At 41.6% G+C, this 17,162-nt stretch overlaps 1 protein-coding gene across 1 annotated transcript; it reads right to left on the bottom strand.

The window, feature by feature from the left end:
- Positions 1 to 447: 447 nt before the first annotated feature.
- map3k19 (mitogen-activated protein kinase kinase kinase 19) lies at positions 448 to 15,177 on the bottom strand. Its single transcript, XM_085375069.1, has 17 exons — positions 15,167 to 15,177; positions 14,210 to 14,342; positions 13,570 to 13,764; positions 9,976 to 10,136; positions 9,696 to 9,811; positions 8,166 to 8,326; positions 7,476 to 7,536; positions 6,534 to 6,621; positions 5,705 to 5,833; positions 5,390 to 5,544; positions 5,288 to 5,322; positions 2,949 to 5,171; positions 2,047 to 2,151; positions 1,552 to 1,790; positions 1,203 to 1,455; positions 885 to 1,093; positions 448 to 517 (listed from the first exon to the last, which is right to left on the bottom strand). Exons 1-17 carry the CDS (start codon positions 15,175 to 15,177, stop codon positions 448 to 450), a joined length of 4,344 nt encoding a protein of 1,447 aa, XP_085231195.1.
- Positions 15,178 to 17,162: the final 1,985 nt, after the last annotated feature.

The following is a 17,162-nucleotide window of genomic DNA, read 5'->3' as shown; positions in this document are numbered from 1 at the left end:
TGTAGTTACATTTGAGGAGACATGCTGTTTTTTTCCAGTGGCATGATATTTAAACACGGTTAAATGCTGAATTCTTTGTGATTCAATATAAAGGTATGGGGGTCACTGAAAAATGATGGTTGGACTGAAGTATAGATGATGCATTTTCTTTTTATTAGAACTGAAAATACCATAAAAACTAAATGGCACATGTATGAGGAAGGAAAAATCCTACATGTAATTCACATTTTATAGATCATATCACTGTATACAAAAGTGCTTCTCATAACTATGGTTTTTCTTCTTCATCCTGCCCATCATTGGCACTACTGCTATAGTGCTGAATAGATGGTAAGCTCTCACAGGGTCACAAAAGACCATTTGATGTTTTGAGTTGTATAAATCAAACTCAGTGAAATCTTGTAATTTGAAAACAGTCCTGTCTGATCGCGGTGCATATTTCCTCTTTCACGTCACATTTGTGGGGATGAATGAATGCTTCAGCAGCTGGTCAGCTGATGGACGTAGCTTCTGGTCACTAGAGAGACAATGAAATTAGATCAAAGTAAACGAAATAAAAGATGCAACGCCGCCTGCATGTAACCACAGACTGCACATAATAAACGGACAACATGCCCACCATGTTGAAACCTCTGCACAGGATACCTTATATTTTAGACACGTTTCAAACCATTAATGTCACCTTACACTGAAATAGTTAAAAAATAAAAACAGTCAAGTATATAGACTTACACAGTGGATTTCTGCTTCTGTGTTAGACCTACACAGTATCACCAGGTCTCATACCTGCTTGATATAGTAAATCTGAAATTGTTTTGGCATGCAACTGAGCTTGTGAAATAAATTAATACATTTTTAAAACAAATCTTTGCACTACATCTCACCTTGTCAAGCAGATTTTTACAAATTCCTTTGCATTTTCTGAGAAACTGTCTGGTAAGGAAGGCATCAACCCTCTCTGAGCCCCAATGTAGAACAAGGCAGCCATCTTGTCCATGTGTGCCAGCGGTGGTTTCCCTGTGGCCATTTCAAACACCGTGCACCCCACGCTCCATATGTCTGACTTTCTCCCATATCCCGTTTCATTGATAATCTGAAGTGAGAAGACAAATGTCTAAAAAGTAAAGTTGAGGTCTCATGGCAGCGTAAATGTTTGCAGATTATTGATTAAATTTTTTTTTAATGACTGAACTCCAGTGTACCTCTGGTGCCATCCAGTAAGGCGTGCCATGAACAGACTTGAGCAGGTCAACACTGTTGCAAGTTGTGTGATGCATATAACTTAGTCGACGTGCGCATCCAAAGTCTATGAGTTTGATGACACCAGTTGGCATTAGCATGACATTGTTTCCCTTCAAGTCTCGGTGAATCACCCTGTTCATGTGAAGGTAAGCCACCCCTTCCAGTATCTGTTGAGTGTACAGAGCCAGGACTCGCTCTGGCAGTGGACCAAATCTGAGGGCATCAGATAATAACTTGTACTCGGGACTCTTGTGAAGAACAGTTATTTTGCCAGAAGTGATAGCTTCAGACAAAATATTTCAGACTAACCTGTGAATGATGCTTGCAATGGAGCCTCCTGGGATATACTCCATGAAGATGGAAACCACATGCTGCTGAAGCGAGGTACCCAGGAAGCCAACAATGTTGATGTGTCTGAGGGTTTTAAGCAACTCCACCTCCCCCTGCAGACGACTGTATTCTTTATTTGCAGCATCAGCGTCCGAGGAATCGAGGATCACCTGCTTCACAGCTATTAGCTGACCCTGACTGGTCAGGCCACAGTACACCTGGTAATGTGAGGCAATAAGACCTGCTGTTGTAAATGATTTTGGTTTTTCTGGAATATTCTGGAGTGCATGTTTTAATAAATGAAAAGCAAATTTTCATGTCAGAGAAAATGTCAAAGAAGGTCAATTCTAGTAGTTCATTTAGTCCTAAATGAACACAGTGGCAAAAGTAGGTCATTCTGAGTAATTTAACAATTTTTGGCTCAGTTCTTGTTCAGTTTTTTTGCTATGTGCTATCAAAAGTTAGGATACATACTGTGCCATAGGCGCCCCTGCCGAGTACTTCACCCTTTCTCCATGTGACGGTGTCATCCAAGACCAACCCAGAGCCAAGCACAGTGCCACTGCCTCTTAAAGCAATCTTCAATAAAAGGCACATAATGATAATTACACTACAAGAAAGCGTTATCACAGTGACTGAACTTAATTATCAGCTCATTCAACATTTTGTTATGCATTAGTAATGCTTCAGTTTTAAATATGATCAGTTTATCTTTGTTAAATGGGCTTTAAAGGCAATGTTAATTAAACCATTACTTAAACCTTTACTTGATCTCCCTGTCTTAGTTAACTGCAGGCCAATGTTTAACCTTCATTTAAAAATTCTTGAAAGAATAGTTGTAAAACAGCTGGGTGATCTTCTGCAAAAGGATGATTATTAGAATAGTTTCAGTCAAGATTTAGAGTTCACCGTAGCACAGAAATAGCTAATGAATGCAACGTTATTCTGTCAGGACAAGCAAGGAAAGCAGTGCTTGCCCAGTGAAATCTAACAGCAGACATACCACCGAACTGAAAGTAATCCCTCTCCTGCCATCACAAACAGCATCTGCTTGAATGTGTTGTTTGTTTCACATTTACCAGTTCTGTTTGCATTGTTTATTCTCTAATACGTATTGTGCAAATTACACATACATTCCTACTTCAAGAGTCCTGGGAGAATCACGGTGCTTAATTAACACATGGCACGTATACCCCGTGACCAGTTCTGCATGTACTCTCCGCTGCTCCACTTCTTTGAAGAATAAACAATCTAACAGCATCTCTTCTCCAGACCCTGATTCTCTAACCAGAACTGAAAACCTTATTGTTTCCTCCTCAACCAGCAGTATTTATCAGTAGATAAAGATTTGACAGTTTGACTTCCGAAACGGTTACCTCGGAAAACATATTTAGTCCCATGACACGATCATCTTCTCTGCTGGATTCCTGGTTGCTCTTTTCCTTATTTGGATTAAGCGGGCCTATGGATGCATCCCTCTCATCCAAAGAGATCAGTTCCTCTGCCAGACACTGCAGCAGATCGTCTGTAAGTGGCCCGTCACCTGCTTCATCCAGAAACTTCTGGTAAACAGGGAACGTAATTGTGTAGCTGTTGCTACTTGAAGATGTCCATGTGTCCATCTTTGGCCGATGAGGACGTTTTGATAACACGGGCTCTGGAAGTGGTCCGTTTTGATTTCCTGTTAATGAACTTACTGTTGTGTCTTGAATATTTTTGTGTGTGTGACTGAAATCTGCACCATGAGAGGCAGATGTTGGTGTAGTGAGAGTGCTGTCATCATCACATTTGATCGTTTCAGAGTCATGTGTAGGAAAGGTCTCTTCTATTGTAGACAGGTGACTTTCACCCTTGTCTTGACAAATGTTGACACCTTTGTTAAGAACTACCTCAGTGTCTAGTTGAGGATTATTTCGCCCTTTGTGGATGCCCTTCCTGACAGGTGTGACTGGAGTTTTTATCCTGGACGGCACAGGCTTTGCTTTGCTTTTAGCTGAAACCACTGTTGTCTCAGCTGGGCTTCTGTTCGGCTTACTGTGTGCTGATTTCAGTTGCCTGTGTTTTGCTTTATGGCCCTGTTGTGTCTTCTTAGGTGGAGCACACTGGGGAGGGCTTCTCTCGTTTAGTTTCTCACAGGTGTAGGGAACTCTGAGGTTTTCATAGACAGGACCGGCAAACATCTCATAGATGGCTGGCCCTTCTTGACTCTGACTCTGTATCTGCTGAAACATATCCTTGTAGGTGATGAGGTCAACGGCAGATTTAGACCTTGGTGTTTCCTCTACACAGGGTTTTCTCAGCTGCTGGGCACTTCTCAGCTCCCTCCCTTGTGCGTGCTGCTGAGTAGTGACAGGATGTATTATTTTGCTCTGTGCATAATCAATAACCTTCTTCCGTGGCGATGAAGTGCCAGAATTAGAGTGAGCACATTTTGATTTCATCTTTGACTTGGCTTTAGCTACAGTACCCCCTCTGCTACCAGTTTGCTCGGGACTTTTCCTGGTTTTATCTTTGACCTGAGTATTCAGCAAGGAGTACTTAAAGTTGCTTTTGGACTTATTCCGATTTAAAAGGCTTCTGTCTTTATGTGCTAGTATGTTGAAAGGCTGCTTAGTGTGATTGCTTGTTCTCAGTTCAAAGTTCACATTGGTTCTTTTCTCCTTATCCGGTGTAAGCTTCTCGTCTTTCTTGTGATCTCCATCGTTCTGATGAATGTTTTCAGGTGAAGCACAAATTTGAATATTCCCCACAGCAGCTCTGGGATTTAACGTTTCATCTACTGGACTGCAAACTAATGTTTTGTCTACCTGGTGTTCTTCATCACAGGAATACTTCATTATTGTTTTTTCTGTCTGTTTCACATTCCTCAATTCATTTAGATCATTATTCACATTAAATACAACTCCGTGGATAATCTCAGTCCCGGGTTCAGAAGTGTTCCCCACGTTGTTCTTCTCGTCCTTTGACTCTGATGTGAAAACTATTACATTATTCAAAATGCCTTCATCCTGAGTCAGAGTGTCTCCATTTTTTGCAGAGTCATATGCTTTTGATGACTCGCTGTCAGCACACTCTTTTGTAATATTCATACGGCTCACTTTGCCTTCATTCTGAGAGTTCAAAGCTATTTCACTGTTGTGAAGATCACTTGTATGATTGATAAGGTCTTCCTTCAGGCTATGTCCTGATCTGCGGATCAGTGGAACATGATTAATCTTTGACTGAACTTTAAAATGCAGCGCTGTCTTCCCAGTCCTATCAGCCTCAGCGGTGCTCGCATCCTTCGGAAGCTCCAACATCCTGTCGTGACTGACAGTCAGATATGCATCTTGATCCCTGTCAGCGTCCTCATCCTCTAAATCGACTGAGCTGTGGCTGCTGCTGGACCCGCTCTCCACACTGCCATCCTTCGTCGTTGAAGGGTCAATGCATGAGCTGCCCCAGGACAGTCTCTCTCTTTTCAACCTGGTCCTTGTAGAAATAGGGCTCTGACTGATGGGCTTCAGGGGAACATGTTGCTTTAGTACAGGCAGAGCGGTGCCGTCTCTGAAGCGTTTGTCCAGGGGTGCCAAGAGTTTTGGTGTTCGGGGCAGGAGACCCTGGAGAAACCCGTGGCAAATTAATAATACAGGAATTATTCATTATAAAAACATTATGTGGATGAAAAAGAAATGAAAGTATTGGGGAAAATGGAAGGATTGTAATTAAAACATACCTTTTGTTCATTTATAGTATGATGAGAACCCAACCCTGCAGATAGAAAGAGATGTAACCATCAAACGTCATTGAAATATAACGTGTAATGCAGAGTACATACGGGTCTGGATGTGTGCTCTGGCCTGCATCATAGTGTTTGGACACAGCAGAGGTTCCATGATGCTGGGAGCCGATTGGCTGAGCTGACTGGGCTCTGGCACAGACAACAAGTGGGACGGTGGCGATGCAGCAACCACACTTCTTGTTCTTCGTCTCCTGAAAAAAGAAGAAGCAATATTTAGTTTTTGTGAGTGCCAGTGATTTGTTAAACTTTTTCTTGTCAGCACTGCTGCACCTGCTTCTCTTCATCTGTGATGGTAACAAGTAGCGTAACAAGTTAGCTATCTGCTGCTTGATAGTTCACGTGTATGTATACCTGTGTGGTGGGGGTACTGGCTGGCAGGGGCTTCTCACACTCAGCAAGCCAGACGCCAGAGGATGGTCTGCATGGCCCCGGTGTCTGCTGTTGTTGCTCTTGTGCAAACTGGGCAGAGACACATCTTGACTGAGGAAAAGAGTGGAAAACCCTTTATGGTTGTCATGGAGAAACTCATTATTATTTGTGGACACACTATAATGTCTGAACTGAGAAATTATAAAGAAGAACATTAATGAAAGACATGTACAGATGCATTTGAAGTTTGTTTTGTTTCAAACTGCATGTAAAGCCTCACTTTGCTCACATTTCTGGAAGCTGACGCTATGAAAGGAGAGACCGGCTTAAAGACCTTTGTTCTCCTTGGAGAGCTTGGAGTTGATTCAGTGGTGAGAGCTGCTCATAACAGACAATGGGCTGATTCACCAAAGCCCCCTCTCCCCCTGTTCCTAACCTGTTTGGCTAGAACAGGTTGTCCTCTGGACACGGTGACAGGTGCCTGTGCGCAGATCTGTGGGTGTAACCAGACACTTTTCTGCTGTTGGTGTTAAAGGACGGGGGATTTGTTGACCAGCCCATTGAGAGTGTATGCTGTATATACAGGACTGTGTGTTACAGCTGCAGGCTATTACCTGTACACATCAAAGATGTTTGTCTGTACACAACAGTCTGTGGTTACCTATAAACAGATGCTGATGCGTTCACAGGAGTCAGCGCAGGATCACCAGCTTGTAAATTATATTCTTATCCTGATACAGTGAATGCACACTTAAAAAGACCGCACATGATAATGTGTGTGCTTGAGAGAGAGAGATTTTAGCGTGCCCACCTGCCTCCCCTGCCTGCCTCCTGATAGGCTTCCCTCATGTCTATCAGTGTTTCCATGGATTCTTGGGAACAGGGGGGGATCCCCTTATCTGCTCCGGACACACACAAACACACAGCGTAACACCCGTTCATCAAATGTCATTTTTATTCTTTCAGTATTCGTAGTAAAATGCTGAGCTGAAACTCAAACACGTACCATCCAAACAGTCTGTCAGTGGTACAAAAACAGAAAAGCCACGTTGTACCTCCTGTAACAGTCAGCAGGAAAAGAGTTTTCTAACTCCACAAAGAGCCTTGATAACCATACAAACGAACAAGTTCAACTTAAGTTCACACTTACTATTTTCTACATTAAACGTACAGCAGCACAGCGTTCATATTTACCGCACTAATGCTCATCACAGAGGAAATAATAGGTTTTACCTGTTTCTGAGCCTGTTGGTCTCTGATCCCATGATGAGGCCACTTTAAAGAATTCTTTTTTAAACTATTACTCCTCTATCCCGATTTCTTGGTCAGTAGTTTCTTTCTCTCACTGTAGTCGAAATGCTTTTGGTGTCCTGTCTAACACCCTCGCTTTCCCTCTGTGGTGTCCAAACCATGCCGTCTGGGGTTGAGTACGAGACCACTCCTATCCAGTCACCCCCCCAACCCCCTCCTTTTAGAAGGTGATTTGATCTCATGGCCTATTTGGGATGCTGATTATGTTCCTTTTTCAAAATCTGAAGCGTTAGCTGCCATCCAGGACCCGTGAACTGAGAGGCATTTTTATTGCAAGTTAATGTTAACTTTGTCTTTAACCCTTTTGACCTCTTAGGTTAAAAGGTTAGGTTAACTAGGGCACAATTTTAGTCCAATCTAATAAGTCCACAAAAGGAATGCCGCTTCATTTTCACCAAACACTTCAAGTAAACATGGCTAAAACCTCTTAAAGCTCCCTTACCTTGGCTCAGGTCTTTATGATGGTCAGATTGAGGGGGGCTCCCTGGAGACTCTGGAACTTCCTGGAACCAAGAACAAAGGTGAGGTCGTCAATACATGCTCCAGTCTTAAAAATGAGGCTCATAAAAGATCTTCCAGATGGAATTTATGTTTATAATGCTTAAAATAATTTAAAACAAATATATACATTTCAATTAGATTAAATGTACTTGTAGCATCAATGTCCACAAGTGACTTTGACACAAAAACGTAAAACTTTATAACGTTATAATTTAAATATATGACTCTGAACTTTCCTGTAAGCTGAATTTCTTCATTCTACACTGAGTCTAATATGCTGCTATGGACTCGCCCTGTATTCTATATATGTATTACTCTAAATGTGTTGTGCACACAGACATTATACCTGTGTACATACACTACAGATCTTCCCTGTAAACCACCTGCTGGTCTCCTCCAGCTAACCAGCTGTCTGCTCATCTACTTTTCCTATAAGAACACCCACAATACAGTAGTATGGCAGTACGGTGTCAGCTACACAGAGCACGTGTACACTCAAACAGAGAGCCAATTACTGGTCCATATATATGTCTTCTGGGTGACCACACTGTCTCTCTGTGTGTTTGTTAACTGAACTGACTGCACTGAAAAACACACAGCTTGCTGGTCACACTGCAGACGTAAAACTCACCCTGGTGTGGCTGTACTGAAGAAAGTGATCTTGACGGGTTGCTGTCATTGTGGGCGTGGCTACTATCGACTGGTTAGGATAAAAGCTCTCAATGTCCAACTCTCCGTCTGAATCTCCAATCTCTGAGACCAAATCCCGTGTTTGTGAAATAGGAACGGCATCTACACAAAACCAGGAAAAGAAAGAAGTAGTAAAGTGTAAAGTAAAATAAGTCCACTTTTTTTCTTCCTGCAGAAATTGTGCAAATCCCTGTTTGGGGCCACACTCCTGGGGTTGGGGTGCAGGCGTCTGATAGGTTAGAAACAGTAAAAGAAAAAGGGAAAAAAAGCTATTTTTATTTTTGGCTTAAACAATGTTTTCATCCATATTGATCCATGCTCTCTCTGTCACATGGTTTCAGTTTGTTGACGCAGACTCCGTCACATGTAAAGGCTCTTAGTAAAGTGCTCCCTCACACATTAACAAACAAGTCTTTCTTATACCCACATGAGTGCAGACGTTTTACTGTGATAAACAGGATTATGAATGAATCTGGTATGCCGGTTATTTGTATCCGTATAAGAAAGCCAGGAAGATCAAGAACGGAGAATTTGAGGCTTTATACTTCGTACATTGGCACATGCTTACTTTAGATTCATTTTAATAAGTTTAATAAGTAGCTGATCAATTAAACACTAACCAGAGTAAAGAGCAAATAACTCACTCGACAATAAGAGTACTCTAATATAATCTACAGGCAGTGTCACAGAATAAGAAACAGGGATATCAGCTGATTTGGTTTATAATCTGCAGATCAAAGTCATGCATTGTGATGTTACACTCACACCCCAGAGCGCCGTAGTGCTGGACAACAGTGTTAAAGTGCTTGTAGACAGGATCATTTACATTTTACAGAAACCTTTACAAACTGCATGACATGATCCGATTTGTGATCGTTCTGAAAGAGCATGAAATGATAATCCTTACTTTTCCAAAGAAGATTAAAAACACTGTTGAAATAAGGAATTTCATGATTTTCGCACAGCTGAGCAGGGACGTTTATTTCCTTTGAACCTTTTTATTGTCCCTTTACCTCCTTTTTTGGTCTTCATTGACTTTCGGAGGAACATCTGTCTCTTTAGGAACTGCTGATGTTCTGATCCTGTGAATCCTGTGGGATGGGGCCTCCACGGGTTAAGGGAAATCCCGTGTATGTTACTGATGGAGTTTGGAAGATTGGTCAGTTTTTCATATCTCTAAAGCTGTTCCTGAGCAGTTTGTGTGGTATGGAGGAGACCGCTGCCATCGGGGATGCTGTAGCTATGGAGATTGTGCGAGGACTGCACAATGTAGGTAGGTGGGAGGTGAAGGCACAATGATTTCCAGCAGGACTTGCCATTGTGACAAAATCATCAGTGGCATTCAGTTTACCTGGTCGGGTGATCAGTTTATTGCCAGTTAAAGAGAACTTGTTGGTGAAATAGCTGCTGGCTGAATGAACACTGATCGCAAAGAGTGAGACAAATGAGGTTAAGGTGTGCGTGTGTGTACCTTTTTGACTTAGCGCCTCCATCAGAACATGGATGATGTCTTCTGTCAGAAAGCTGTTGGTATTAGCAGCGTAGTGGAGAGCAGAGCAGCCGTTATGGTCTCGTACCATCAAATCACTGATGAAGTTAAAAGACAGATGAAACAAATCTCAATATATTTTTTTGCACTTCTAGTGAACTTTACATATTTAATACTTAAATCAGCATGTTGCTCGATGACAAAAGGCTTTAATGTTACCTGTCTACTGTATAAATATGAGCATGTATTTGTGCTTTCTTACGCAGAAACTCCCAGCAGTTCCTTGATGACCTCCACGGGTTTGTGCTCCCATGGCAGATGTGCTCCTAAGTCTTCAAACAGGTCGACGTCCCTGACAGCAAGCATCACAGCTGTCACACCGTCGCTGTTTGGAACATTCACATCCAGCCCGTCGGTCTGAAGCTGACACGTGCAAACACACACAAACACAAACACAGGGGGAAAAATTCTAAATTAAACTGCTGATATAACAAGCAGCACACTTTAGTGTCATCCATTTCCACCATTAGATGTTACTGGCCTCAATGTGTGTGAATTAGTTATTGTGAAGCAGTCAGATGGTACTAGTTAGCAAACAGACACTTCTTCACGGCTATGGGAGAATTAATTTGATGCTTTATAGGGAACTAAACACTAATGAAGATCTGTTTTCTCCTCGTCTTCCTTCCATTTTCTCATGTAGTCACCTCATGCAACATTTGATCACTTTTCCCATCCAGAGCCATCAGCCCCAGTCCCTGTTCTATAAATGCATCGTGTTCATATTCAGACTCTGTTCAATCCTCTTTCTCCCCATCTCTGCCTCATCGAGGTTGTCCATGGCATCTAATTCAAAATATTCATCAACCATCTGCTTTCTCCACTCCAGCCTTTTAGACTCTATCTCCTACATTTGTCTCAGATAATGCTCCACGATGGACCCTAACACCACAGAAACATTTCATCTTGCATGTTCACATTTCTTAAAACAGATTTTGGCCTTTTGTTCCAACTGATCTCTCTTTATTAAAACTGCACACGGAGTAACAAAGTGCTGCAGTGTGAAATGAGGCCACGAGGCTCAGACCGTACCCTGCATTCAGTGAGCTGTACTTTGTGCTGGAAATGTTTGTAACAAGTTAGAGTTTTGGAAAAATGAATTAAATAAGCAGCGACAGACCGACGTTTTAAATATAAAAGAATCCTGCATATGAAATACCCCAAACACCTGTGTGCTTCATAAATAAATAACCAAGGTGATATATGTAAGTTATTAGTTCATTCAGTTTATGTTTAATTCATAAATAAATAAATAAATAAACCTGTGTACTCAGCTGTCAGCATACCCAAACAGTGTGGGCTATTTCCAGTCATTTTACAAAAGCACCTGAGCGTTAGTATCACATTTCCAGATACACAAAGTCACCAAAGGACACACTAACAATGGCAGGCCTCTTTGCTGCTCTGAGCTGGTTATAATTCAGGAATGCATTTGGAAATGCCAAATTAAATGTGCCTTATTATTACATTACAGAATCACATATATATTTTCTCATGATTTTAGAGGTTTAACAACATTTTCAGTCTCAGAATCAAAACTTTTTTTGGTTCAACCACTGTTTAATCCAACGACGGCAAACTCATTTCAGTTGTGGGCCACGTGCAGCTCACTTTGATCAGAGGAGGGCTGGACCAGTGAAACTCTCCCTTTGTGCCAGTGTAGACATCACATGTTTAAAATCCCTGAAATAGCTTAACATAAGAAAAAGAAGTGCACTTTTAACAGTATTAACTTTTAAACACTTTTAACTGTTTTTTGACATGATAAATGTAAAATCTAAATGTATTTACAGTGGGGCAAAAAAGTATTTAGTCAGCCACCGATTGTGCAAGTTCCCCCACCTAAAATGATGACAGAGGTCAGTAATTTGCACCAGAGGTACACTTCAACTGTGAGAGACAGAATGTGAAAAAAAAATCCATGAATTCACATGGTAGGATTTGTAAAGAATTTATTCGTAAATTAGGGTGGAAAATAAGTATTTGGTCACCTCAAACAAGGAAAATCTCTGGCTCTCACAGACCTGTAACGTCTTCTGTAAGAAGCTTTTCTGTCCCCCACTCGTTACCTGTATGAATGGCACCTGTTTGAACTCATCATCTGTATAAAAGACACCTGTCCACAGCCTCAAACAGTCAGACTCCAAACTCCGCCATGGCCAAGACCAAACAGCTTTCGAAGGACACCAGGAAAAGTATTGTAGACCTGCACCAGACTGGGAAGAGTGAATCTACAATAGGCAAGCAGCTTGGTGTGAAAAAATCAACTGTGGGAGCAATCATCAGAAAATGGAAGACATACAAGACCACTGATAATCTCCCTCGATCTGGGGCTCCACGCAAGATCTCATCCCGTGGGGTCAAAATGATCATGAGAACGGTGAGCAAAGATCCCAGAACCACACGGGGGGACCTGGTGAATGACCTGCAGAGAGCTGGGACCAAAGTAACAAAGGTCACCATCAGTAACACACTACAACGGCAGGGAATCAAATCCCGCAGTGCCAGACGTGTTCCGCTGCTGAAGCCAGTGCATGTCCAGGCCCGTCTGAAGTTTGCCAGAGAGCACATGGATGATACAGCAGAGGATTGGGAGAATGTCATGTGGTCAGATGAAACCAAAGTAGAACTTTTTGGTATAAACTCAACTCGTCGTGTTTGGAGGAAGAAGAATACTGAGTTGCATCCCAAGAACACCATACCTACTGTGAAGCATGGGGGTGGAAACATCATGCTATGGGGCTGTTTTTCTGCCAAGGGGACAGGACGACTGATCCGTGTTAAGGACAGAATGAATGGGGCCATGTATCGTGAGATTTTGAGCGAAAACCTCCTTCCATCAGTGAGAACTTTGAAGATGAAACGAGGCTGGGTCTTCCAACATGACAATGATCCAAAACACACCGCCCGGGCAACAAAGGAGTGGCTCCGTAAGAAGCATTTGAAAGTCCTGGAGTGGCCTAGCCAGTCTCCAGACCTCAACCCCATAGAAAATCTGTGGCGGGAGTTGAAAGTCCGTGTTGCTCGGCGACAGCCCCAAAACATCACTGCTCTCGAGAAGATCTGCATGGAGGAATGGGCCAAAATACCAGCTACTGTGTGTGCAAACCTGGTAAAGACCTATAGTAAACGTTTGACCTCTGTTATTGCCAACAAAGGTTATGTTACAAAGTATTGAGTTGTATTTTTGTTATTGACCAAATACTTATTTTCCACCCTGATTTACCAATAAATTCTTTACAAATCCTACCATGTGGATTCATGGATTTTTTTTTTCACATTCTGTCTCTCACAGTTGAAGTGTACCTCTGGTGCAAATTACTGACCTCTGTCATCATTTTAGGTGGGGGAACTTGCACAATCGGTGGCTGACTAAATACTTTTTTTGCCCCACTGTATTTATTTGTTCATTTTTATTGTTTTTTTTTTTACTGTGAACTCATTAAAAAGATTCTACAGTAGATGAAAAATCTGAAACATTTGTGTCATTTAATTGTTTATTAGTTACTTAATTACTTTGGTGTCGCGTGAGTGGCTATGGGGCGGGCCTTATTAGTATGAAAAGCTTATATAAAATAAACTTATTAAAATACAGTTAAAAGCCCAAAATCTATGTCATCCTTTACATTTTCCAAAGCCACACAGTGCGCAACAACTGCATGTGCTTTTGTAATGGGAGAAGATTGTTGCCCTTGTTGTGTTGTCTTTACTCATCTGGGAAATCCTTTGACTCTCAGGTGTGTGTGTGTGTGTGTGTGTGTGTGTGTGTGTGTGTGTGTGTGTGAAGTGAGCTTACCAGCAGGTGCTGTAAGGAGTGGAGGTCTCCCTGCCAGGCAGCCTGCAGTAGCTGCGCCTGGGGGGGCAGATGAGGCCTTGACATCCACCTCACCATTTCTTCCCGCAGCTCTGGCGGACTTATGTGGAGCGCTGTCTGCTGGCTGAAGTTGCACAAGGTCAGGTCAGCATCTGTCCTCAGGAGCTGCTGAACGACCTGTTAAACCCACCACATAAAAAACCTGAAACATCTCAAAAAAATGTGAAGCGTAGATGTGTCGTTTCTGTCAGTAAAAGGACTGTTGTTGCTCATTTTAGTGTAAACACCTTGTGGTTGGGTGTATTTTAAGAAAACATAAGTTTGAGTTATAATTGGAGAGTTTCCCTCCAGACAAGCCTGTTTTGAATGTCTCCCTCAGAGGATGCAGAGGAGCTATGTTAAAAAAAAGTTGCATAATCTCATGTGATCACAGCACTTTGTTGTTATTGAAAGGAAAAGTACGACGTGTTACGTGACAGAAACTGGTTTCGTCTACCCAACCAATCATATCCATCTGGTGCTTTCCAGGGCTGGAGTAGCTAGCTTACCAAAGAGGAAGCATGGTTACAATAGACATGTACTTGCCAAACTCTCTCTACCGCACACATGCACACGCCGTTACCTCGCTCATGGCACCGCGGCAGGCAGCGATAAGGGGAGTGCATCCTTGTTCCTTGTCTTCCTTCAGCTCTCCTTTCTGCATCCCATCATCAGTCTCACCCTTCTTACACCCTTTCACCATCTCCCAGTCAGACCTGTGTGAACACGAGCCAAAGAAAAGCACAGTGTCTGAGCTGTGAGTCAGGGCAGACTGCTACTTTCATCGTTATTTAGAGAAACAAACAAGGTGGAGAAATTATTGTAAACACACCGCTGATAGATATTACCAAGCACTTTCAGCTAGATGTCTTTGGCAGTCTCTGTGTCTGTGCGATTATTAGTGTGACATTAACCTTGTGATGTAAGTCTCTGGTGATCTAGTGCTCCCCGCAGAGACTAGACTCAGGGCAGAGTATGAAGTATTATGTCTCATTATTACTGCTAGCGATACACATCTTAGTACATTATGGTACTACATAAACGCAGAGTTTGTGGAGCTAAATAATAATATTTCAACTTGTGTTGATCTGGAAACACTTCTGTGTTTCTGTGTGGTTATGTGTCACCACGACAGGAAGAACAAAATAGCCCAAAGTCTCAGGATTGACTACTTCATGAACAAAAAGTGTGTGTTTTTTTAGTAAACCACCTTATTTGACCATGTTCGCGCACGCTAACACTCCCCCCTAATGTAATGTGAAATCATTTTATAAGTGTTTGTATATTTGTAAAGTAGAAATGTGTCTGTGAGGACTGAACTCCCTCTGGTTTAATGTTTGACAAAAGTAACAGTCAAAATGGATGAAGTGTCTAAAGCGAGTGCTGAGAGAAGGCTAATTTAAAAGTACAATAGAAAAAGTGCCTTGTACACATTTCCTGACATTAAACAGTTGTAAGTGGTGCTCATCTGTGTGAGCAGCATTAAGGGAAGACGATGATAATTGGAGTAAAAAGCTAAAATGAACTATTGTTTACTTACTGTTGTTTCATTTGTCTGAATCCACTTGTATATCTTCTCAAACCTTCTGTGGACGTTTGATCAGTGAACCTTTGATCTTTACTGCACACTCTCCACTCGAGTATTTCCTCCACTTTCCTCTGTTTTGTCCTGCATGCCTTCTGCTGTACGTTTACATTTGGTTACCTTGGAGACAGTCAGACAGACAAGCTGTGGCTTTAAATGCTTTCAGTCTGTTTGTTGCCTGATGCATTAAATCTAAGTGAAACCACGAATATGATTTCTGTCTAGTGTGCTCGACGCAGTTAGACTGTGCATGTAGTAAAGTTTGCTTCTGCGCATGATCAGGCTTTGTTTTTGGAGAAGGGGAGAAATGCACAAGCAATCTTTTAACTCATCAAGCTCAACTAAACAGGGAGGCTGAAGAAACCTATAAGTGAGCACGATCATATATATATATCCAGTCTTTATATCCATAAATACGATACTGTATAATTAACATATTCTCTAAATGAGGCTTCAGGATGACTGCTTGTGCACACGGTGCTGTTTTAAACTCCAAACCTGCTCTTGTGTTGTTGGATTTTGTTGACATGGTTAAAACATGCTAGTCTGTATGTTCAGAGAGTACCTACGATTACAGCTGAATGTTCAGGTGTGAGCTTCCTTAATGACAGTCACACCAAACTGAGGTATAATCTAACGCTGTATTACTTCTCCACAGCAGCGTGAAAGTCTCTGCTTTTAACTTCTAGATGCAACTTTGTGTTGGTTTCAGTTTCAGCAGCAAACTGGATGGAACAGTTAATTCCTCCTTCTTTCCTATTATTCTGTCATTTGTGTATCACAAATAAACAAGACAGGTCAATAAGTGACTCTTAGGTCAGTCTGAGAAACTCTTCATTGTTCCTTTGAACTCTGACTTTGGTTCTGTCAGAGACCATATTCTGTGTCCTCTCACTTTGTTTTTGCAGAATGTTTGCTCTGTGGTGTCATTTCCTCTGGACCTTTGCATTTCAGCTGAACAGATGGATGTGACTTTTTTCCCCGAAATTAATGCATTTGACTCCAGTTGTCTCCTCTTTAAGTCCCTGCGCTGGCAGCACAGCAGTGGCATCGTTGACCTTGTGTAAACTCTTTTTCTTCTGTTTTATCCTCCTGTCTGACCTTATCTGTGGAGCCCGCGGTGAGGGAATTGGGTCCTGACTCTGTCAGTGGGAGATGATTTGGCCACTTTCAGGTTTCCTTTCAGTCGTGCCACTTTCTGAATTTAAATTGTCTCTGAGCTTCTTCTGTAGTTCTGATATCATGATTTTACAAAGCCACACCTAAGGGAATGACATGAAGGCCTGTATAAATGCATATATGAGTCAGCTTTAGACCTTTTGATGACATTTTGTTTTGACACTTTAAAATACATAAAACATAAATGAAAACAAATAAAGAAAAAAACTTTCAGTAAATTTTAAAGTGCCTTTCCATAGAATATGAAGTTTTAATAAATACATGAGTAGGTTTATGTTTCTGCAGCTTCTGAATGTTATATTAATTAATGCTAAAGCTGCAAAGTAAAATCTGTCGCTTCTATTAATTTTATTTCTTTTAAAAAATATTCTTACTTGTACATATAAAAAATTTATAGAAAAAAAAAATACTGCAAATTAAACTATGCAACCACCTGAATCTGATAATGGCTATGAAAACAGCTTAAAGTGAAACAGTTTTTATCAGTGGCCTACATCTACACAAGAGGTGCAAATATACAATTATGAAGGAGAAAAAGAAACACTTATTTCACCAACTTTACCTCCTGAGGACTGGAGTTGTGATATTTGATGTAAATCGCTGTGTAACGCTCCATATGAACACTAGATGTCGCTGTTGGACAACTGCTCTGAACCCGTGCCACGCTTGAATCCGTACTCGCTGCACCTGTCCTCATCGCGTCACCACAGGCGGATGCACAGTGAATAGAATATAGTGAAGAGAATATAATTTTGTATAGAATCACAAAACT

The sequence above is a fragment of the Diplotaxodon limnothrissa genome, linkage group LG16 (assembly GCF_057381915.1).
Source record: "Diplotaxodon limnothrissa isolate DT_005_m linkage group LG16, D_limnothrissa_male_GT1.1, whole genome shotgun sequence".
In the NCBI taxonomy this organism is placed as follows: domain Eukaryota; kingdom Metazoa; phylum Chordata; class Actinopteri; order Cichliformes; family Cichlidae; genus Diplotaxodon; species Diplotaxodon limnothrissa.
Note: the sequence above shows the minus strand (reverse complement) of the source record. Positions and strands in the feature narration are given on the sequence as shown.

Bases quoted from the DNA above. Each gene is read 5' to 3' on its own strand.
- map3k19 (XM_085375069.1), bottom strand. The intron at 8,327-9,695 runs GTACACACACGC...GGTTTTGTGTAG, and splicing joins GGAGGCGCTAAGTCAAAAAG to ATGCCGTTCCTATTTCACAA. The intron at 1,791-2,046 runs GTATGTATCCTA...TCACATTACCAG, and splicing joins GCAGGGGCGCCTATGGCACA to GTGTACTGTGGCCTGACCAG.